Raw genomic sequence first — 24121 nt, 5'->3', positions numbered from 1 at the left:
GGCATTCTCATTTATGTATCTGCTGAGACTCCAAAGTCAAAACAGTAGTGTGTGTACTTTTGCAACGCCCTATTTGCCATCCTTGGAGTGCAGAGTAAATCTCCTTTCTTATCATAAATTACTTAGATTGCTCTCCCATGCCAATTGTGCACTATTATCTAACGCGGGGTTTCTCAATTTCAGTGACTTTAAGAACGGGTGGACTTCAAGTCCCAGAATTCCCCAGCCGGCAGGCTGACTGGGGAATTCTGGAACTTGGTCCACCCATTTTAAAGTTGCTGAGGTTGAGAAACGCTGGACTAAAGGACCAAGCGTGGGAAGTTTCCAGAATCGTGGCCAAATTTTGCGCCATTGCAGTGAGTGTAAGAAGTTACTGGATCTGACTGTGCTTTGGGTATCCTTAATCATAGATACGAATAATTTTTTACTGGATATTTCTATTCTGATTCATTTCCCCACCTTTTCTCCTTTTTTTTGGTCTTTGGCTATGTATTTCAATAAACTTAAATTTAATCCATCTTCCTCAGTAACTAATAAAAACCATGCGGAATATATAAATTAGAGACTTGCTTTTTTGTAGAGCAGCTGGGTAGGAAGATGTCCTGGTCTTGGTCATAAGCTAAAAATACAACTTTTATGTGTCTTAAACTGTCAGCCTTACCAGGCAGACCAGACAGGAAACATGGCCAGATGAGCTAATTCTACGTTACTGTAAAGCTACATTAACAGGACCTTGCAAGTCTGAAAGTCCAGTCCTCCCGCTATCTCCTTTACAGCCCGAGAAGCTAGGGAGGGTCCCTTCTGAGCCTCTTGCCCCGCCCACTCTCCAGCTGTGGGCTCTGCCCTCTCTCATCTGGCCATTGCTTTGGCAGCAACTCTTCACCCAGTCTCCCAAGGTCATTCCCACAAGCCATTGCATAAACTCACAGGCCATGTGGAATTTTCATGCTGCTTTTTACTCTGCACGTTTCCAAATTCTGCAGCCCCGATTCCAGAAGATGCCTGGAATAACATGTGTTTGGGAGGGAGAGGATCGGCCCAAGCATCAGCAAGGAAAACTGGACTGCGCTGAACATCCCCTCCACCCATACTTCTTGCCTTCTTCCTCCTTAAACATGTAACTGTCTGCTTTGTAGACAGTTCGACGGCTTCTCTCCCTTTGCCCCAGGAAAATGCTCACTTCAGCATCTCCGAATCGCTCATTGCTGCCATTGAGCTGATGAAGTGCAACATGATGAACCGACGGATAGAGGAGGAGGAGGAAGAAAGCGACAAGGTGATACAAGACCTCAAGCAGAAGATCCGCATCCGCCGGCAGCAGATCCGGACCCGCTACCTCCACCCGGCGTGCCAGGATTTGGGCTCTGACAGTGAGTGCTTCCTTTCCTTTGGGACGTTGCTCAGTCGCCACCAGAAAGCCTTGTCTGGGGCTGAGGCCATCAGAGAGACCACAGGCTGTTTCTGAAACCTGATTTGGGATCACGTTCCTGAAACATCGAGTGCTTCGGAGACTCGTCCTGGAGAGGTTCACTATTCCTCGGTGGGCCGGTTCTGCGTACAAATGTAGGAAAAAGCCTGGAGCTGGTTTTTTCAGGTCCTTCCTTCATCTGTCCCAGTCTTCTGAGTCACTGAATACCTTTGAGAAGCTCACCAGGCTGGATAGGAGAGCAGAAGTCCCCTTCTAGTGAGTCTTCCCAGCAGCAGTTCTGAGGTCCTGCTGTCAGTGCTTCAGGAGCTGGAAAACAGCCGCCTCTGTTAGCGGCTGTTGATGGCCTGGTCCTCCGTAAACCCATCCAGTCTCCATTCCGAACCATTCGTATTGGCTGCTGTTACTACAGCTCAACTGCTGGGGGCAAATGCCAGCGTTCAACTAGGTGTGGTGTGAAAATGTATTTTCTCCCACGCTCAGGGCAGACTTTCTCCCCTTGACGCAGGACAGGGAGTTAAGATGAAAGAGCCTCCCTTCTTAGGATGAATGTTGGCCAATTTCCCTTGTCTCCTGAAATTCCCGTTTTTTGGTAATTAGCTTGGAGGGGCTGGGTCAGCCTGAAGACTGGAGTCCCGTACAGGTTGTTCTCGACTTAATGACCATTCGTTTAGTGACTGTTCGAAGTTATGATGGTGCTGAAAAAAGTGACTTACGACTGTTCCTCGCGCTTATGACCGTCGCAGTGTCCCTGCACTCACGTGGTCAAAATTCAGGCGCTTGGCAACCAGCATGTATTTACGATGGTTGCAGCACCCTAGGGTCACATGATCACCATTTGTGATCTTCCCAGCTGGCTTCTGACAAGCAAAGTCAATGGGGGAAGCCAGATTTGCTTAACAACCACTTGATTCACCTAACGGCCAGGCAAAAAAGGTTGTGAAATCGGGCATGGCTCACTTAACGACCACCTCACTTAGTGACACAGGTTCCAGTCCCAATTGTGGTCATAGGTCGAGGACTACCTGTGTTGACCCTACTCAGCTCATACACAGCAGAAGCGTATGATTCTCAGCTCCCATGATAAATTCTTCCCCCAATTCTCCCTCGTCACTTTAGCTGATGTTTTTTTATGGCCAGCTCAAATAAACCCTTTTCTGAGACAGGAAGCACCAAATGGCCCATCTCTAATAATTGCAATAGCCAGATGGAAAGGTGGCCAAAAGGTCACTTAAGGGCACATCTACCAACCCATTTTAAGGAGCAGCAGCATCTACACAGACTCTGGAAAGTTTGAAACTGGGATAAAAGCCTATATACTGATAGCTCTATCGCTCTCGTCCAGTTACGTGTTACGTCCTGTTGATGATCGTGAAGAATCTTCACGGTCATGTAGCGCGAGCTTTCCCACTCTTCCATGGGTCTTCCAGGTCTGAAGGCAACGGACAGCGGATCGTATTTCAGCTCCCAAGAGTCAACCTGTCCCTCTGACTCGGGTTCTGCAGAAGAGGTGGATGAGTATGAGATCCAAGGTACGGCAACATCCCTGGAATGGTGCTACCCTTCCTTTATGCCTTACCCAGGGCGATGAAACAGAAGCCTTGTAAGGAGACCATCGAGGTCCATTTAGCACAATATTGCCCACTCAGAATGACAGTTGCTCTTCCCAGTCCATCACCTGAGCCAGAGACATCACAGATGGGGGTGGGGGTTTTTTTTGTTTTGTTTTTTGAGAAAGTACCTGATGAGTCCTGAAAATGGTAGGTACTTGGTCTCCTGGTATGGGAGATTACGTAGGGCAGAAATGACTAGAGATACGTGGGTAGGCCCACTGTAGGGTTGACTCTTCTTGTCTCATAGTGGTATGGTTGACAATCTCTTACATTTCTGAAAGCAAGCATAAATGCCTCTTTTAAAGACCGTGGAGGCACTTCCATTCACTCCCCCCACCTTTATTTGGGCAACTTTATTGTTTAGGACCCCCCCCATCCCTCCCCTGCAAAAGGAGTGGTTCGGTCCTTACAAAACTGTAAGGTGTGCCTGCTCTTTCTCATGCTCCCTTGCCCTTCCAATTCTACTGAGCTTCTCTAATTCTAGAGGGGCCACTGAAGCAGATGTCAATGATCTGCCTCTATTTAGCATCTGATGATTACTTGATGTACAGGGCTTTCGGTAGACGTCACATTTAAACATCCAGAGGAGCAATAGAGAGGGGAGTCTGAGGTTATTTCCCGAATACTGTCAGTCAAGAAGTGAGCAGGAAATGGCCTTAAGGGCTCAAGGTTGGTGGGCTCAGCCTTCTTGTTTTGTATTTTTCAAATAAGTCTGTAGAATTCTAGGCCTTCTTGGAAGCCTCCTGAAAATTCCCCCCGGTGGTTGGGTGGTGTAGAGCAGTGTTTCTCAACCTCAGCAACGTTAAGCTGTGTGGACTTCCAACTCCCAGAATTCTGGGAGTCGAAGTCCACACATGCTGGCTGGGGAATTCTGGGAGCTGAAGTCCGTACTTCTTCCAGTGGCCGAGGCTGAGAAACACTGGAGTAGATGGTTGAGGAAGTGCTAGTCTGCTGGGCACCAGGCCCTCTGGTCGCCCCTCTCGTATTAAAATTGGTCCTTCTATCCTCCTGCTGAGACACCCCTTCTGTCACCCCCGTGTCATGCAGATGGAAGCGAAGGATCCAACCTGATCCTCATGTCCAAGAGCGACCTGTCCGTCTCAATGGCCTCGCTGTTTTCAGGTAATAACCTTACCCTTCTGAAGCACTGGTAAGTCCGTATCGGCCTTGGCATCCAGGCAGAACGGGTCAGGTCACTTTCTGGAAGGTCCAGGAGATGTCTTCTCCCACCCGGCACCTTTCAGGTGTCTTAAGGCTGGAACTCCCGTGTATGCGGAAGGGGCCGGGATGGGAGTTGGCTGACCTGATGCTTACCTCTAGAGTTCACATTTGGCAGAATCCCCAGCACCTGCCTCCACTGGGTTGCACGGAGCCGGAACGATTTCAGTGTAAGCTAAAGTAGGTCACCGACAGTTGAAAGACTGCTGCGGGCCTGTAGTTGCATAGCTCTGTGTAAATTGTATGTCTTGTTCTATAGAGGTGACCCTTGCTGCTGTTGCTTTTACAAATGTAGGTTAGGATCAAGTTTTGCATTGTCCGGTGCCCACAGCCGCCCTAAAACGTTTTACACGAGGGAGTAATGATTCTGATTCTTAAGCGCTAATTCAGAAGCTCTTCATACAAGCCATTTAGGATATAAAAGAATTATTTTATTAGCACAAGTAACCAAACCAACGCAAAGCTCAGGCTAAAAAAAAATGCGCGCAACGCACTAAATTTAAATCTATCGTGCAGCTCTCCCCCCTCCCAGCCGTTACAGCCTCCCATAACATCCAACTCCACAATTCCTCTTTTTGCTTAACTAGCTGATGGTTGCCTTCCATTCCCACCTTCTGACACCTCTTTTCCTCCGTCTCGCATTCCAGACGAATGCGTGCTGACAGCCATGCTGACCTTGCAGATGTGCCTTTCAGCTCTCAGCCTCCTTTCTTTCTCAGGCCCCATTGCTTACTACTGCTGATACTACAAATCCCATTTCTACATCTCTAACCCTTGCCCTGGCAGGTTGCCCATCCTGACGGAGGGACTTTTCAAGTGTGGATAACAAATTTGCCTTGCTGGCATGAAGTCAGGGTCCCTCTAAATCCAGAGTTCATCTGCTCTGTTGCCCCTGGAATTATGTGAGCAGAACTCCTGGTCCAGAACTGGGTAAAGTCTGTGCGTACATGACCCTTTCCTAGATGGGTGTCCATGGATCTGCCAGGGTGAGGAGAAGGAAGTCGGTACCCTTGTCCTCTGTGAGCATAAAGCAAGGACCTGCCTGCCTGAGGGTTTGACTCTGGAAGTGTCCCTCTTGAGTTGAGAACACCCCTGGTAGGGTTATCAGATCTTCAGTCAGTGATGGACCTGTTTAGGAGCTCACTAAATCAATAGGGATCTATCAAATCTGATCCCAATTATCAAATACAAATATAAAAATTCTTGTTTTTATATTTATATTTGATAATTTTATTTATATTTTATGTATTTGTATTTATATTTTATGGTTATTGTTTTAATTGTCTTTATTGTAAACCGCCCAGAGTCCCTCTTGTGGGGGGGGCATAGGTGGTGGCAAAATTTGAAAATTAAATTAAATCAGATCAAATCAACTCTAACTTTTCTTCATCTCCACTCTGTTGCAACTTAGATGCAGACATCAAGAGGAACAGAACTCCAAGCAAAAAGTCGTTCATTTCCTCCGGCTCCACGTATGTATGCCTGCTGCTGAGGTTTCATTCTCCTCCCTCAGTCCAGCCCAACTTGCATGATGTTGAGAGCCAAAACATAGGTGGGAACTACCCACAGAATCACAGTATGGAAAAAGACCCTGAGGATCATTAGTCCAATTCCCTGTAAGGGTCAGGAAAAAAACCCCATTTGGTGGCTAGTTCTGGAAGGATCAGGTCAGAAGGATGACAAGGGTCTTGACTACTCCTGGTGGGTATGAAGTTTGGGGGTTGGGTGGGCGGGGGAGGTTCCTAGATGCCAGCCTGCAGAAGTTCTGTTCAGAATTATTCTGAGGCTGGATCCAAGTTAGCTAGAGGTAAATTATTTTTTTATCCCACCTTTATTATTTTTCTAAGAAATAACTCAAGGCGAGGAACATCCCTAATACTCCTTCCTCCTCCTATTTTCCCCACAACAACAACCCTGTGAGGTGGGTTGGGCTGAGGGAGAGTGACTGGCCCAAGGTCACCCAGCCGGCCTTCATGCCTAAGGTAGGATTAGAACTCACAGCCTCCTGGTTTCTAGCCTGGTGCCTTCACCTCTAAACCAGATTGGCTCTCACTAAATTAAATTTTAAAAAAATTAATAAATTTAATAAAATAATTAAAAGGTGACTTGTGGAAGTAGGGCAAGGCTCACCGGAGGGCCTCCAATTGCTCCTCCATCTTGCAACAGGATGTCCCCAGCAGGAAGTAATAGCGAAGCCCCACAGGGGGACCCCAAAGTGGAACATGCAGGAGTGGCAACAGCAGTTAAGACCGGAGGGGAGCCAGTGTGGTCAGATGCATGGGAGGGGGTGTTTCGTATTGGTAGGGCAGGGGGAAAACCTTCCAGCACTGGGCCCATGGTGAGAAATGGCCTGGCAGCCGATTGGACTGGGAGGAGGAGCGGAAGAGAGAGAGAGAAGAAAGAGGAAAGGGGAGATCTTGCCTGGTTCCACCCCGCCAATAGCTTCCCCGGAAAGGAAAGTTGGAGGAGAGTCACTTGTTGAGATGGGTGGCTATAGACATCAGTCAGTCAGTCAGTCGATCAAATAAAGTAAGTAAGTTCCCAATCCTGGCTGTAGGGGAAAGTCAGGGGAAAGTGCCTTACAGTGTTTTGCAACCATGGCAACTTTAAGATGGGTGGACTTGAATTCCCCAGCCAGGGAATTCTGGGAGTTGAAGTCCACCCATCTTAAGCTTGTCAAGGTTGGCTGGCTGGGGAATTCTGGGAGTTGAAGTCCACCCATTGTAAAGTTGCCATGGTTGCAAAACCCTGGTCTCGGGATGCTCTTTCTGGTGGCTTCACGCCGGTTGTCGTCTGCTTCTCCCAGGGGCTACCACACCTTCCTCCACTCGAACTCGGCAGAAGCCGTAGCCATGGGCTTACTGAAGCAGTTTGAAGGGATGCAGCTGCCCGCAGCCTCAGAACTGGAGTGGCTCGTGCCCGAGCATGATGCCCCACAGAAGGTAGGTTCGTGCCAGATGTCACATCCCCTTCTCTGGACAGAAGGTCAGCTGTCGTGCCCCTCCGTAATTTACCCTAGTCTGGTTGCTACTGGATATCTTAAAGCGCGATTCCCCTCGGTGGTTTTGGAAATCCTAATTGTTTGATTCAGCCCTGTGAGGTAGGACAGGTCAAGCAGGGACTTGTAATGGTCTGTGGGAAAGACCTTGGGAGACGGGGCGAAGAGAGGCTGCCGAGGGAAGGGCCAGATAAGAGACAGAGTAGCCTGCAGCTGGATAGTGGATGGGGCAAGAGGCTCAGAAGGGACCCTCCCTAGCTTCTCGGGCTGTAAAGGAGGCAGTGGGAGAACTGTACTTTCAGATTTGTACTTGCAAGATTCTATTAAGGTGGCTTTGCAATAAAGTAGAATTAACTCTGGTTATGTTTCCTATCTGGTCCACCTGAGAAGGCTGACAGGGCTCCAGGAATGCTACTCTACCATTGTAGCCTACACAGGTAGTCCTTGGGCTACGGCGACACTTGGGACCGGAATTTCTGCCACTAAGCAATGCGGTCATAACGTGTGATGTCACCTGACCGCATCGCCTAGCAACAGCAATTCCGGCAGTCCCAGTTGCCATCGGAACCCAAGGAGGGTGTGGGTCATCAAGCGAGGATCTCATGCGATCCCGACTTCCGACTTCCTGCCGGCTTCCCCATTGACTTTGCTCGTGGGAAGCCAACAGGGAACATCGGAAATCACGATCATACGACTGCAGGGACTGCGTGGACAGCCAGAACCCCAAGGACCAGTCGTAAGTACCGTTCATTCAGCACCGTCGTAACTTTGAATGGTCGCTGAACAAATGGTACTAACCCGAGGACTGCCTCTGAGAGAATCAGGAAAGGCTGCCTGAGTTACTCTCTGTCCCATCTTACGCTAAACCAAACTACGGTTCTGAGTTTCTTCCTCATGTTTCCTATCCACGCTCGCTCTTTTCCACGTCCCCCCTTAACGGCTCTCTCACACCTTCCCGAAGGTCAGCTCTACATGCCTTTAACCCCCCAAGCAAGGCATAGTCTTCTTTGCCTGGCTGGAGAATTCTGGAGCAGCTGAAGAACACAGTCAGCCTCCCCTCGTCATTAGCCTTGTGCCTGCGACCGTTCTGTTGGATGGGGCCATTCCAAAACTGCTAACTGCTTCATTGTCAATTGCTTCTGTTACTTCCCTCCTCTTAGCCTGGAAAGGATGCATCAGCTGCAACGCTGGGCCCCTTTTCCTAATGGGGAGATTGTGTCACAGCCCTTCGCTCTTCGGTTTCATGCGGCTTATGGTCTGCGCAGTTGAGGCCTGGGGTTTCAAGACTCGGCCATGCCCCCTTGTGTGCGATAAGGAGCAGGTCGCTCCCTCAGTTGTGCCTGGTCAGCGCGTCATCCCAGCAGCAGTCTTTCCACAGCAGATCTCTTCCCCGCGAGCTTCAGAAGATTTTGGGGGGGAATCACCATGATAGAATATTTTGTGTTGGTTTTCAGGGTCCAGTAAAGTTTCTTAAAAAGCTTTTTAAGCACCCCAAGTGGTATAAGAAAAGACGGCTTTCCGCAAAGCTACTGCTGGTATGTCCCGAGGGGGGCGTTTGCCCGGGCCTTGTGCTGACCGTGTGCTCTAACAGCTTTTCTGAAGCGCGCACGAGAGATGCGCTGGGAGTCCTGGTGTGGTTTGATGTGGGGCGTAGCACCAGCTCCATCCCGGAAGAGGAGGGCATCAGGCACGTAACCAGGGCCGTTTGCAGGGGAAACCAGCAGCCGAATCATCTCTCTCTCTGAGCTTTGCAAATATGCGCACTCAGATTGCATCCCTGGACCAAAACCCCTCATGTAAGAATTCAGATACAATTTGAAAACTTTTTGCGGTGTGATGGATCAGCAGCTCAGGAGCAAAGGTCTAGTTAACGTATCTGCAGCTGTGCAGCATAGACGGTGTGCACACCTCATGCTCCTGGACAATGAAGTCACACCGCATGCTAAACTTTGCTAATTTTAACTTAGGGGTGTGTGTGCGCCTGTGTGTCTTAGTATGTTATGTCAATCCAGGCCACTTGATTAGTTGGAGGCTCGCTGTTTGGTCTGAATCCAGAAAACGGGTGGATTTAGTAACCCAGTTAAGAGTGGACTGTGAACGTGGCAGGCTTTGTTTCACGTTGAAGATGTCAGAGGTGGTGGCCTTCTAGGAGCGCTGCAGTCATGGGAGACCCTTAGAAGTGGGAGAGGAGCTTTTAGAAAAGCAAACAGCCCTGTTTACACACCTTGACGGATCGCAAAAGCTGAGCCAAAGCTGTTGCTCTGCATGGGGAAAGTGGGGGGGGATTTCACACTGTTGAAAACAACTAACAACGCTAGTGTGGAATCTGGACAGGGTGGTCGTAGGCAAGGATCCCCCCTGCCTTGCCGTAGCTGTTTTAACTTGAGCTGTTTCCAATTCAATCCTGCATCAGCTTTGCAAATACGTCTTCGCTGTGACTGGTAGTTCTGCATTTCAGCTTTTTCCCACAATGCTCCTTTTCTCCGTTTTGGGATGTCATCCTTCCTCTTCCTTTTAAAAAGCTCGGAATTAAAGAATTCACAGAAACCCTATTCGTAAGGGAGCTGCTATTACGACAACTTTAATTCCAAAGGAAACTTGTCAAAAAGTTCCAGACACTCCCTGTTATTTTTTGGCTTTTTCTATTCTAAAAATCTGCCCCAAATGTAAATATGTTTTTAAAGAGAGTTTACCTAGCCTTACTTGAACATTCCAAAAATAAATAAGAAATTATGTGGTTGTCATGTTAGTCTATTGTAAGCATGAATAAGCCCATGCTGATGATTTTCTGTTGGATGTAGAATAACAGCTGGGCTGTTTTAGTCTTCCCATGAACAGCAGAAACTTGGAGTCTTTGGGTTACCGTCAGATTCATTAAACCTGCATCTCATCCGAAGGCTTCTTTAAGGTTCTGGCAAGGAGAAAATTGTGCCTTTTGAGTTGGGGAAGGATGAGTCTGCTCTGAGCCATTCTTGCTTTCAAGCAGCATTCTCTAACCTTGAAAAATGTTGGGTTAGATTCCCAGTTAGATCACACTGGCTAGAGTCCGCTGGAGTTGGGCGGCCAATAAATTTGAATAACTAAATTAATTAAAGAAATGCTGGCCTTGGAACTGCAATGCCTCTGAAGGGCAGAAGGTTGGGGAAGGCCACTACAAAACAGAACGGTGGCGGTTCTCATCGTGGGCGTCATACTTGCTTTCTTGTTACAGCTATTGCCCATTCCTGATTCCGTGCCCATCTCACCGGATGACGGAGAACATGCAGATATTTACAAGCTCCGCATCCGGGTGCGGGGGAACCTGGAGTGGGCGCCCCCACGCCCACAGATAATCTTCAATATCCACCCAGCACCAACGTAAGGAGGACTGTTTGCGGTCTGTGATGTTGCGGGGTGTGGGTGTCACCCCAAGAGGCTCATTTGGGTCCTGACCAGGTTCTGCTCAAAGCAACAGAAAGTGTTAACCAATTCTAGGAAGCACAGTGAAGAATGGAAGCAATATAAGAAGCTATCTTATCCAGAGTGGGCCCAGTCCTCCAGTTATTCCCAATGAAGACTGGAATAGCTCGAAAGTAGTGGGTCCTGACCTTTCCCCTTATGTGGACTATCATCAAAAGCTTTTAAAGACTGCCCCACAAGGCAGAGATCAGCATTTTGGCATTTGTGGGCACTGTGGCATACCTAACCTCTCTGGATGAACCCCAGCATTAAATAAAAATAGCAAATGTCCCAGACTGAACGACATCCCCCAAATCTTACGGAATCCTGGAAGGTTTTGAGTGAGAAGGCTGAAATCTTAACTTGGTTTGGGGATCCCCCAAGTGAGAGTGAAAAAGAGGGAGACGCCCACACCAAGGACAACCTGCGGTCCTGTGGTGTATCACCAGTAGTCATTCAACCGCAGTTTGAGAGCATTGATTGAAATGGTTTCAGTCAAGGTTTATCTGCTCTTCCATAGGAGCATGCAAAATGTTTCACATTTGACACATCCGGTTTTGAGTGTAAAATAGTCTATTTCTTTTTTTTTAATAAGAACTTTATTAAAGTTTCAGAAAAGATTAAAATACAAAGAAGTCAGGATACAGAATTAAAGAAAAAAGACAAAAACATTAAAAAGTGCAGGAATAGCAGGAAAATTACAAAGAAGGTGACTTCCGACCTTCTCCAATACAGATATAAGTACTATTAAACTAACTGAATTTCTTACTCTTAATTAAACCTTTATTAACATTATTTCTATCAAAACAAACCAGTTAATTGTCAAAACCCAAAATCAAAACTTCATTTTTTTTCCAGTTATAAGCAAATAGTCCAAAAGTGGTTTCCAACAAAATAGCCTGTTCCAAATTGACTTGTTTTGAGCTGTTTTGCCAGTGTCTTGAGGCCATAAGAACTCAAAATTATGCTTTGGACTCAAAATGTTTTTGAAATGTACAAGAAAGCCTATTTCACACTCAGAACAGGGCATTTCAAACTCAAAAACGAGGTGTTTCAGATCTCAGCTTGAATTCAAAATGTTTTGCACATCTCTAGTCTTCCAGATTCCACTTGGTGATAGAGGGAGAGGGTGTTGGACTGCATGAAAACTTACTCATTGACCCATTGAGTTCCCCAGAGGTGGATGACCGGTAGGACTCTTACGAAGGGAATTAGTTATGCATTTGCAGATCATCCCAGTGGCCAAACTGGGGACGTCTGGGGAATTTGTTTTCCACCCACTTTGTTTCTGAGGACATGCCCTCAAACATTCCTTCATCAAGCTAACAACATCCATTGGTGAAGAACTTCACCTCTCGAGGGTTGAGAAGTGAGTTGGAGAGATGGGCTTTTTCCCCCCCGTAACTTCCTGAATTTCTGTTTCGCAGGAGGAAGGCAGCAGTAGCCAAGCAGAACTATCGCTGTGCTGGCTGTGGGATCAGGACAGATTTTGGTGAGTTCTTGACTTGGGTGAGTTCTGAAGGCCCAACTTTTGCCTAGGCCAGTGCTTGTCAACCTTAGCAACTTTAAGATGTGTGGACTTCAACTCCCAGAATTCCCCAGCCAGCATGAGGGTCCCTGTGAAAAAGATGCCATTCAGCGAAGGTAGAAAGCAAGCAACTTCACACCCGGGGTCAGGAATATTTGCTCCAGGGTTAGGCAGTGTCCACGCCGAAGATTTCCCAGATTCAGGGAGAACGTCGTTGTAATTTCCAGATGTTCAGACTTCAGCTCCCGAAATCAAGAAAAACAAAACAAAAGCTGAAGAACTTCTGGAGGAACTGGGAACTGGGGTGGACGGGGCAGCCCTACCTAGACAGACAGACCCCTTAGTGTCAGACCTTTTCCCAAAAGTCTCCCTTAGTTCTAGAACACGCTGAAGTTGGTAATGAGCCGCAATGCTCATGGACAGGCAGAGCCAAAATGCGCCATCTGCATCTCTCTGCTCTCTCAAACATCTTCCTTTTTCTCTCTTCCTTCACCTCGGCTGTCAGATTACATCAAACGCATGCGCTACTGTGAGTACCTGGGCAAATACTTCTGCCAGTGCTGTCACGAGAACGCGCAGGTGGTCATTCCAAGCCGCATCCTTCGCAAGTGGGACTTCAGCAAATACTACGTCAGCAACTTCTCCAAGGACTTGCTGTACAAGATCTGGAATGATCCCCTCTTCAATGTGCAGGACATTAACTCTGCCCTCTACCGTAAGGTCAAGCTTCTCAATCAAGTCAGGGTAAGGCATCAGGAATTTGGGGCAACCCTTTGAGTCAATTCTCTGCTGCCGAGACACCTAGGACGTACGTTCGCTTGAGGCCAAGGCATGTCCAAAGTTCTCACCAAATTCCATTCAGAGAGGGCTGAAGTTCCTCCTCTGTGTTCTCAGTCCAGAACTTCCCAGAAAATCCTGAGAAGAGGGAAAGTCCCCTCAGCCAGCTCACGGAGAGTGTGGTTTTGCTCAAAGTGTGCATGAGACAAATGGAAGAGGTGGAAAAGAAGGACATTTCTAGACCAGCTTTACCTAGCCTGGTGTCCTTCAGATGTGTTCAGAATGTAGCTCACAGGTTTATGCAGGTCATAGTTAGACCGACTGTACACACCTTAACTGTCTGATGTTCTTCAGAATCACATCTTATATTAAACATGCCTACATGTGTTCAGATTTTCCTTTCCTATGGAACCATGCATTCTACTGGGATATGGAAATGGTGGGACTGGGAACCACTCACTTGATTCTTCTAAAATGATCAGCATGTGTGAAACCACTTTCTCCCCTGAATTCATGCCTTCTTGCTCTCTTCCAGCTTTTGAGAATCCAGCTGTACCACATGAAGAACATGTTCAAGACGTGTCGCCTAGCTAAAGGGTAAGGATCCCAGAGGTCCCATCATCATCGTAGAGCGAGAGCAGGCTAGAAGCAGCAGGGAGTTGGTGTCCCAGCGGATAGCACAGTGAAGAGGTAGACTGAGTGCATGGCAGCTATGAGAAAAGGCAAATTCCATGCTCAGGAACTTTAGGAAAGGGGCTAATAATAGAACTGCTGACACTGTAATGTCCTTATGCAGATTTATCATCTGGATGATACTACCACAGATATGATATATCCATCTACAGTTTTAGTTGCAACATTTGAAAAGGATATTGTAGGAGACAAACCAGGTTAGTCTCTGGCAGTCAAAAATCGGGAGTTGGGTAGGACTTTTCTGATTTACACATTTACATAAGTTGCTACTCACAAAAGCTTATACTTGTGAATAAAATTTGTTAGTCAGAAAAGGTGCTACTAGACTCTTCTTGATTTGAAAGGGTGTTAACAGAACCGGAAAAAGGGTAGCCAAAATTAGCAGGGGCTCAAACCTTCCCCATGAGAAAAGGGCTAGAATGGGGGATCCATTTGTTTGGAAAAAAGCAGCTATGGGGACATGATTGAGCTTGAGAAGACCATGCATGGCTGAAGAAAACAGACAGGGAGAAGCTTTTCTCTCCTTTGTAAACCTGAGGACCAGAGATGAGCCAATGAAACTGATAGGGAGGAGATTTTGGAAAAACCAAAGCATTTCTTGGCTCAGTTGGGTTCATTCCCACAAGACATGGTGGGATTGGATAAAGTCGGGGAGGGCAGATCTATCAAGGACTCTTTGTTATCACTGGAATGGAGCAGCCTGCCTCCAAAAACCCCAGTCGCAGGAGTACAACAGTGGGAAAGGGGCTTGGGAGCATCCCAGAGGCACCTCGGTGGCCACCCTGAGGAATAAAATGCTGGACCGAGATGACCCTTTGCTTATCATCCATTAAATGTCAGCACCCTTCAAAGTGCTCAGGGTTTCTACTGGTCCCGTGAGCCCAAGCCAGAAGGACCCTTGGTCAGGGATGGTGGGATATGTAATGTAAAGTATCCAGAGGGTACCACGTTGCCAGCTCTGCTCTGGGGCAGGTGCTTGCAGCTAGATAGAGCATAGCCTTTTGGTTTATCGGATACCTCCATCCTTCCCAGTGGAGCACAAACCACATTCCAGGCTGTTCCTGAGCTTGGATCTAAGGGAGCATGAAAAAACCTGCATGAAGATTACTCAGAACTGATTGTTGCTAGGCCCGCACAGGCTGGAAAATCCCACGTTCCAGGGAGCACCGCTATAGAGCCTCCCTGCCCCGACCGCCACATGGTGTGTGAAGATCTAAGTATACAGATTTGGCTCCGGTCCTCTCCATGAGAGCCAGTTTGGCCTAGTGATTAAGGCACTGGACTAAGGAAATCCTGAGTCCTAGTCCGGCCTTTAGCCCAGAAGCCATCCGGGTGACTTTAGGCCTGTCCCTCTCTCTCAGCCCTTGGAAGAAGGCGAGAGCAAGCCACTTCCAAAAACATGGCTTAGAAAACCGCGCCGATTTGTCCATGCACACACCAGGAATCAACACCGATTCAAAGGTGCTGAAAGACAGCAGTTGTTAGGGAGCAGGAGCAGGAGAGCAGAGAGATCGAGATGTACGCCAGGGTTTCTCAACCTTGATCGGTTTAAGACGTGTGGCCTTCGGCTCCCAGGATTCCCCAGCCAGCATGGGAGAGACATGGTTGTCCTGCTGCTGAACACACGGCTGCTATTCCCCCCCAGGCTTCTGGACGCCTTTGATGCCGTGCCCGGTCACCTGACAGAGGACCTTCACCTCTATTCCTTAAACGACCTGAGCGCCACCAAGAGAGGGGAGCTTGTTCCCCACTTGACAGAGCTCCTCCGGGTGGGAGAAATGCATGTTGAGAAATGCATGGTAAGTGCTCAGACCTGATTCCTTTCTCCCCTCTTCCGTTTCTGTTGTCTCTCTGTTTTCCCACTGAGTTGGATGTAGCCCTTCCTAGTGCTTGAGAAGTTTGGGGTCTACTTAAGCTGAAGTATGATGAACAGTGGATAAACTACAGGTAGATCACAATTAGTGTGAGTTCAAATACAGGTAGTCCTCGACTTATGACCATAATAGGGAAAAATTGTCATTAAGTGGTGTGGTCATTAAGTGAGGCATCATGTGACCACACCCAATTTTACAACCTTTTTGCCGCGGTTGTTAAGCGAGGCATCACGTGACAGCAATTTGAGACATTCCTTCCTGGCTTCTCCATTGACTTTGCTTGTTGGAAGCCAGCTGGGAAGGTCAAAAGTCGTGGTCATGTGACCACAGCACGCTGCGACCATCATAAATGCACGATGGATGCCAAGCGCCCAAATCATGATCATGTGACCACGGGGATGCTGCAGCAGTCATAAGTGTGAGGACCGGTTGTAAGTCACTTTTTTCCAGCACCATCATAACTCTGAATGGTTGCTAAATGAATGGTTGTAAGTTGAGGACTACCTATAGTGCAAAATTTGATTTAGTGCAATTTATAAATTGGTATCAGATCACGTTTAATGCGAACCAAAATTCAGTCAGTGCAGGGCTAGTGCACGAGCGGTTGAGGCTAGCGCATGCAGCTGCCACTGGGGTTTTAGGTGCTAATCGTCGTTTGGGCAAAATAGAGAAAAGGGAGATTCTGTTCCAGGAAAGCTCAAAAACAAAGAGGCTTATTTTGAAGAACTACAGCAGGATCCTGAAGATAGCAGGCATGCTTTGGATATGTTGTTCATCCTCTTTTACATTAATCCCTGATCATATATCCCTAAACATATAAACATTTATGCTGGAAAGGTATAATTGCCTATTTCTGTTGAGCTGGAACCAACTCCCGTGTTCCGTAGAACTATTGCTTCAAACGGTGCAAATCGGAACAACGTGACCATTTCCAGGGGTGTATTAACCGCACTACGTGAGACCTACCTGCAGAGGGCTCCTGCACTTTGGTTAAGAGATTCCTGTGCACGAGCATTTGTGGCTGGAATGGAATATCTAAAAGATAGGGGTGCTCTCTGGCTGGGGCATGTGATCCAGGAACCCCGTTCAAGTACTGTACAGATACAAACCGTCTTCCCCATAGCCTGGCTCCTTCCAGATACGTTGCTGCTGTTCCGTGCTGATTGCCTGAGCTGAATCCCAACATGGCTGGCGGGCAACTGCTTCCGGAAGGAGGGGAGACGGCATTGCAGGCTTCCCTCTTTAGAAGTGGAACTGCAAAGGAAGTGAGAGATGATCTTGGGAAAGGCAGGAAAAGCCCACTCAGGAGAGGCTGGCAGAAATGTTGAGAAAGAGGAAAGTGTGAGAAAGAAGTCCCTAAAGAACCCCACCTCAATTTTATGCAGTATAAGATGGGGCAGAGAGAAACTCAGACCGGCTGACCGCAACCCAGGTGGAATTGCTGTGTTACTCCACGTTGTTTTCTCCCCCAGCTCTGCCAGGCAAAGGGCTTCATTTGCGAATTCTGCCAGAATGAGGACGACATCCTCTTCCCCTTTGAGCTGAACAAGTGCAGGACGTGCGAAGGTAAGTGATCAAACGGGAGAGCTCATCCCTGACACCCTTAAGGGGAGCTTAGCCAGCCTTCGTTTGTGGCCTAAGGAAGGCCAGACGTCCACACGCTGCAATATGGTTTCCCGCCGCGTCCAGCCAGAAGCATCCACTGCTTCTCTTGGCTGTCTTCAGCACATTCTCCAATGTTTCGGTGCGGTACTGTTTCTAAACATACCAGTGCCAGCTAGCTCTCTTTTCTGGATAATTTCTGGCAATTCGCTCATGGTTGCCCGAAGCCCAACAGCCACAAATCTCCTACTCTCCTCTGAACTGTCGTGGCTTTTCCCAGGGAATCCCAGGAATTGTAAACTATTTTTCCCCCAAAATGTTTTGGGAAAGAACTTGACTCTTTCCTGTCTCAAGAGCAGCTCCTCTTAGAATTCCCTGGGGAAGAGCAAAAAAACCTGTGAAGCTGCTTCAGCCCATATTCCTGCTTGGAGACTCTGGCGGCTTGTCGAAGCCCGTGCCAGGTTCAACCAGACAGTTCGCTTCCCCTCCAGGCTGCCAGGCCCAGTCGTGAGCGGCTGGTGTCTGGGATGGCTCCCTTCCATTGCAGGAGCTTTTGCAGTCCTTTCAAACACCCACTGCTTCGAGCAGGTTTTTCAAACTGGGTTCCATAGTTCCGCGAGGACTCAGACGGGTTCCGTGGAGCTAAAGAGAAAACACCTTTCTTGCAAGGGAGTAAAGGGACTAAAAACCCACAAGGGTTTTTTTTCCTCAGCCATTTGTGGCTGGAATGGAGTATCTAAAAGATAGAAGCACTCTGGCTGGTGCATGTGGTCCTTGTGGGTTTTTCCCCCTTTATACCCTAAGTAGGAAAGGTGGGGTTTTTCAGCTGACAGTCAGAAGCCCCACCCCTCTCGATCAGGGATTTTGAGAGCCCCTGCTCTAAAGCCCAGGCAGCCTATAAGGGCCATTAGTTTTGGGGAGCAAGCAGCATTTGATCATGGCAGGAGTTAGAGTGAAAAGCTGATGGAAACCTATCAACCCAGGTCCCTCTTTCTCAGGCACCCCACCTAAAATTAGGCTGATCTGCAGATTACTCCACCACCACCACCACCCTGGTCTGGCACCTAGTTCCCTTAGGAAATGCCGATCTTGGGAGACCGATGCAGGCCACATCGTCCTTGGCTCCTCTTGGGAACTTGACCCCTTCCTTTTCTCCGCCTCCCGCGCAGAGTGCAGAGCTTGCTACCATAAGGGCTGCTTCCGGTCAGGACCTTGCCCCAAATGCGCACGGCTGCAAGCCCGGCGGGAGCTCCTGGCAAAGCAGAGCATGGAAGCCGACCTCTCGGACTACGAGCAGGAGGAGGACGTGGTGGGAGCAGCCACGTGACGGTCGAGAAGCTGCAGGTTGGTGTGTGGCCTCTTCTCCCAAGACTGATCTGACAGCAAAGCCGGACAGACCCTCCCACTGCTTGGAAGCTAAAGCAATGGAGGATCTTTGCAACTTGGCACCGGGAAGCGAACTTCCTTTTCTTCCTGGATGCGAGTACTGGAGAGAGAAACGGTTGGCTTCCGTTCGTTGCCAACTTGGAGGCACTCTGAAAATTTCCTCTCTGCTAGGAAGGCAGAGCAGGTGGCTTGGTGTGTGCCCAGACTTGATGCCAGGGCTTTGCTCCGTCCCCTCTGGGAGAAGCTGGTGATGGGTTTTCCAGAGGCTGAGCGTCCTGATGGGATCCGGCCACGCTCGTAAAAGGGAAAATTAACCCCTTGCCTTGTTTTACTTGTTGTATTGGTTGCTGTGTGCCAGAGGAGGCCATTTTTATTTAATTTTTCTCCAGACAACCCCCCACCTCAAATTCTCTATCCTCCCTTGCTAAACTTCCCTCCCCTAGCCCCTGTTTTGTGAGATTTGGCAGGGGAGCCAGAAAGGAAGAAAAGCCTTAGGCCTGTCCTTTTAAATCTTGGGAGAATGTTGGCAGAGAAACCGAGTTGGTAGCCAGAATGGCAAACCTGGATTTGATGGGGGGGGGAGGGGGGCTGAAAAGACAAAAGGCATTTCCCAGCTCCTTAAAAGGATCTGTGTGTAAGAACACGCCCCACCCCCTTTCTCTTGCCCATTTCTCTGAATGGTCTTTTTAGTAAGAGGAACGTTTGCTAACTTGCAGACCAGATTGTGCTCCAGCAGGATGCAGAAAGCCAGAGGAAAAGTGTTTTTCCTAACAGGAAGGCATCTTTGCCATAGCCGACTCCTTCAGCTGTTTCAGGCTGCAGTTCCTATCCTCAGCCATCATGGCTGTTTGATGAGGGCTGTCATAGCCCCCACAGCTGGAGGAAGGGGGCCAGGCTCAGAGGTCTACCTAAGCAGCTCCTTGCAGCAGAGAGGGATGCTCGGGATGCCCGGTGGGGGGGGGGCTTTTGTGCCAGTGCTGCACTGCCCTCACATTTGCTGTTTGAGACACTTGGCCCAAGCATCTGGGGTGGGAGGGCGCCTTCCGTAGTTTGGAGGCCTCTGGCTGTGTGGGACTTCTGGCAGGTTGCACGGCCATTCCTAAGTGATCCCCTTGGGGACCCTGGCAGGGCTGAGAAACTGTAGTTATAATCCCATTCAGAGGCAAAATTTTAGGAAGGCTGGAGATTGCTTAGGCCAGTGTTTCTCAACCTCAGGAACTTTAAGAGGTGTGGACTCCAACTCCCAGAATTCCCCAGCCAGCACGGCTGGCTGGGGAATTCTGGAAGTTGGAGTCCACACCTCTTAAAGTTCCTGAGGTTGAGAAACACGGTCTTAGGCAAATATGTGGAGGTGATGTTCTGCCCCGCTTTACAAGCGTTCTACAAGGGGTGCAGTTTCATTTGAATTTAAGGGAGCTCATCCTTCATATCAACTCTGACCTAACTGCAGAATGGGCTGCTGTTTTGTGGGCTGTGATTCTGTTGTCTGGGCAGTGTTTCCCCTTCCCTTAAACCATGTTTTTCAAACTCGGCAACCTTGGACTGCAACTCCCAGAATTCCCCAGTCAATGTGTTGAAGTCCACACATCTTAAAGTTGCCGAGTTTGGGAAAACACTGCCTTAAACCGTCAAGACGTTTAATCTGTGATGCTTCTCATCCTACGGTACGGTTCTTTGATCATCGTTGGAAAGGTGCATTAAGCATTTCTGCCCTGATCCTGATTCAAGCAGTTTGTTTTTCCTAGGACAAAGCTTCCATGCACCGCAACCACCCTCTCTGTGGCTAGGGACCTGGGGGTCAGTTCAAAGGATCCCAAAGCATCAGACTACCTCTGTAGAGTCCAGCAGCTCTCCCACCCACCCCCAATATTTTTCCTCCAGATCACAGCAATAGTCCAACCGGCTTGCTCAGTCTCTCCAACCGCAACAGCTGTTCTGCTGCTGCTCTCTCCGATACTCTGCATGCTCCATGTCGTAAAGTGCTTGAGACCAAGCATAGCCTGTGACTTGCTGAGCTACTAGAACCCCCACGAGCAGAAAAGTAAGGGACAACACACACCAGGCCAGGCCCACATTTGGGCCAGCGTGACTTTCAGTGTGCAAAACTTGATCTTTCTGCGAGCATCCTGTTTGGCTCTTCCGTGCTCTGGCCTCAAACCCATGGTTGAAAAGCAGGTCACAGGTTTGGCTGCCTAAGCGTGTCCAACTTCCTAACTTGGTTGCCTCCTGCCAGTCCATGGAAAGTCAGCTACTTCCTTACCAATGGCAGCCAAGCATCTTGGAGTAGATGTCAGGTCTGAATTTGCAACGTAGGGAAAGAAAATCAGGGTATCAGAAGGTGGCAGAGCAGTCCCCTTCCCTGGAAAATCTGTTGGGGCGTAATGCCCCTTTTGGCACATGCTGGAGTTCTCCTGGAACTTCCTAGCACAGTGGTCTGGGTTGGGACCCCCCTTCTTTTCCCCCAAGGCATCCCCTGTAATATGCTTGAACCTCAGATGTCTGCACCACCCCACTGTCTGTTGCAAAGGAATTGTGGGTTTTTTGAAAGTGCAAAAAGGTTGGCATGATGTTGTCTAAAGGTGGAAATACTTTTTCCTAAACTTTTAATCAGGACTAGCGAAAGGTGGAATTCCTGGCATCATTAAGTCTTATCAATCTAGCATTTCCTCAAAGCAGCATTTTTTACTTTGCTTTTTAACTGTACAGGACGTGTTAGGAGTAGGCCGAAAGCCAATTAGGAGAGACCTGAAACGATGGTTACATATTTTTTTTAAATTATGGCACTGATGGATCCAGACCTAATGGAACATCCTGCCTCTGCAAGGCATTGCTTGAGTGAAGACATTTTCCCTACCCCAGGATCACGGTCTTTACAGCCGCTTTCCTCTGAGGCTTAAGCACCCCAAGCTGCAGTTTCATCCTAGATGCTCCAAAGGACAGGACAGGAGTGTGAAGCTCATTCCAAACTCCAGAAGGGAAATGCTAGGTTAGTGAGGAAGGCAATATCTAAAAATTGGGGCAGGTTGTTTCGTGATTCAGCTCTCTGATGGGCAGAAGCAACGTCCCAGGTACAGGCCATCTGACCAGTAGCAGCAGAGGAAAAAGACTGGCACATCAAAATTGGCATGGGGGGATGGGGAGGGGAAGCAGCAGGGCACCCTTTCCCCCAACTTCTTAGAGCATCGCTTGAGGCCAGTTTCCTGGGGTGTCTACTGAGAAGGTCTCCTACTCACTCCCACTCTTGCGTGCAAGCTCCACAAGGCAGCATAGAGAACATAACAGATCCTGGAACAGCTGGTGGTCAGAGACTGAAAGGTAAATTGAAACCCAGCAACTGGTTTCCAGATCCCTTTGGTTTGCTCTCATGAGACAGCATCCATTCCGGTTAACATCTGTCACCTCCCCTAATCAGATCTTCAACTACGTTTTTCCATAACACCTTCTGTCTGAAAGCGTCCTCTTTCTCAGTTCATGGCCAAGCTGTGCAGAACACCAATTTAGCACCAGCGTTGTTAATCTGAATAGTTTTTTAACTGAGGGAACGTGCTCTCACCCCTGATAAGTACATTTATATTTGCCCTGCTCACCCCCTTCCCCCTCCCCCCCCGACAAAATCTGGCTCTCCGCACACATCTTTTTAATGCACTTGAAAAGATCACAAATGCACACTGCAGTCCTTTAGCAGGTTTCTTCCACTGTGCTACAAGCAAACACGTTTATTTCATGAACATTTTTGATACTCCAGAACGTTTACTTCCCTTTTGCTGGCAAAGCTATTTTCTAAAAGCACTGACTGAGTTTTAGAAAAACCAGCAAGTAAGGAGTAGGTTGAGAGTTCTCTTTGGAAATATCAGAAAGTACAAACAGGGGTCTTGATGCACAGAAAGGGGATCTAGGATGCTACATGGGGCTCAGTCCCACTGGAGCGCTGATTAATGCCCATTTGGCAAAGATGGTTCCTACCGGTGTTGAATGTGACATGAATGTTATTTGTAATATCTAAGACCACGCTGTGGTTGAACCTGGAAATCCATCTGTTACTCCAGCGCAGTGTAACAATGGAAATGCCATCAGTAATAAACAGTAATAACAAGCAGGCTGCATCTCTGGTATCTTCACGGTTGGTGGAATGTTTAACAACTGAAATACTTTACTAAAGCACAACAATAAATTCATGAAAAATGCTTGGTGCATTATAACTGCACCAGTCACTCCCAAAAGGTTATTTAGCCGTTTCTTCTCTGTTTATGAAACAATTTCCCCAAGAAAGATGATATTCAGTAAATCTCTTGCAACTTCTGTATAGCTTTAAAGTTACCTACGGGCCGATTCTATCCTCCCCGCTGATCCCGGTGACTTGAATTACCTTGCGCAACTTGTACCAAGTCTAGACTTGGTTGTCCCAGCCTGTTGCCAGAGTGGGAATCGGTATTTATTTGATTGAAAAGGCCATCTAATTCCGTAAGACCCTGGGCGGTGTACAAAAATAATAAAAACAGTAAAAATAATCATGTAAGTTTGCAAAAGGCCATTCCTCAAACTGATGAAGGCCTGTAAGAGGCTTGACACCCACCTTCAGCCAAGGTGTGGGAGAACAGCCAACTTTTCAAGGACTTTTGGAGCATCTCCCTTTTTCGGGGGAGATGGGCGGTGATGGAAATTTGAAATACAAATAAATACATAAAATTATCAAGGTAGGAGCCCTATGGATTTCTGGGGGAACGTTGTTTCAGAGGGCAGGTCCTGAGACAGAGGAGTGCTTCTGGGTCCCACAAGATGATACTGCTTAATTAATGGGATGCAGAGCACATCCAGTCTGCCTGGTCTTACTCAGCAGGCAGAAACTATTTCAGATAGGTGTTTCCTCGAACAACCAGGCCCTGTGCCATGAAGGATTTATAGGTGACAGCCACACCTTGAATGGCATCTGGAAGCCAACTGGGAAACACTGCAAGAGGGGTAGGCATGCCCATTACTGTCAACACCACTGCATTCTGGACCAGCTGTGGCTTCCGAGTGGTCTTCAAAGGCAGCCCCGTGAAGAGCACGCTGCAATAGTCTACTCAGGAGGTGAGTGGGGCATGAGCGACTGTCTGGAGGCCCTCCTGATCCAGGAATGGGCACAGCCACCACATGGGATAAAGGCCTTCTTGGCCACCACCACCACCTGCTCCTCAAGCAGGAGCTGAAGTGCAAGTACAGCCCCATTTCTCCTCCCAAATGGAGAAAGGCTCTCACCCATGCCTGAAGAGAAAGGGGTCCTTCGAACAGCCTAGAGCAGTGTTTCTCAACCATGGCAACTTGAAGATGTGTGGACTTCAACTCCCAGAATTCCCCAGCCAGCATGGCTGGCTGGGGAATTCTGGGAGTTGAAGTCCACACATCTTCAAGTTGCCATGGTTGAGAAACACTGCCTAGAGAAAGGCCAGGACTTCTGGGAAGGGATATCACCAAGGCAGGGTGGCTTTTGCTTCAGCACCAGCAAATGCTTTTCTTGCTCTTGCGCTTTAGAAGAAGCACATGTTCACTAGCATGGATGGTTACGGGTTTCCGCTTACCACCCCTGTC

The 24121-nt window shown here is 48.3% G+C and overlaps 1 protein-coding gene across 4 annotated transcripts in view; it reads left to right on the top strand.

Moving 5' to 3' along the window:
• RUBCN (rubicon autophagy regulator) overlaps positions 1-22646 on the top strand; it is a 51948-nt gene extending 29302 nt beyond the window's left edge. For 3 of the 4 annotated variants that reach the window (XM_063306266.1, XM_063306265.1, XM_063306267.1), the window contains 12 exons: positions 1169-1370; positions 2857-2958; positions 4087-4161; positions 5669-5729; positions 7064-7199; positions 10467-10612; positions 12121-12185; positions 12727-12965; positions 13534-13595; positions 15337-15490; positions 17038-17131; positions 18337-22646. In XM_063306266.1, the coding sequence (XP_063162336.1) occupies positions 1169-1370; positions 2857-2958; positions 4087-4161; positions 5669-5729; positions 7064-7199; positions 10467-10612; positions 12121-12185; positions 12727-12965; positions 13534-13595; positions 15337-15490; positions 17038-17131; positions 18337-18494 (1494 nt within the window). In that variant the 3' untranslated portion in view covers positions 18495-22646. Of the gene's footprint in view, positions 1-1168; positions 1371-2856; positions 2959-4086; positions 4162-5668; positions 5730-7063; positions 7200-10466; positions 10613-12120; positions 12186-12726; positions 12966-13533; positions 13596-15336; positions 15491-16206; positions 16328-17037; positions 17132-18336 lie in introns of those variants that run through there. The other variant, XM_063306268.1, reaches the window with a different exon arrangement.
• The last annotated feature ends 1475 nt before the right edge of the window (positions 22647-24121 follow it).

Source organism: Candoia aspera, chromosome 6 (assembly GCF_035149785.1).
Source record: "Candoia aspera isolate rCanAsp1 chromosome 6, rCanAsp1.hap2, whole genome shotgun sequence".
Classification (NCBI taxonomy): domain Eukaryota; kingdom Metazoa; phylum Chordata; class Lepidosauria; order Squamata; family Boidae; genus Candoia; species Candoia aspera.
Note: the sequence above shows the minus strand (reverse complement) of the source record. Positions and strands in the feature narration are given on the sequence as shown.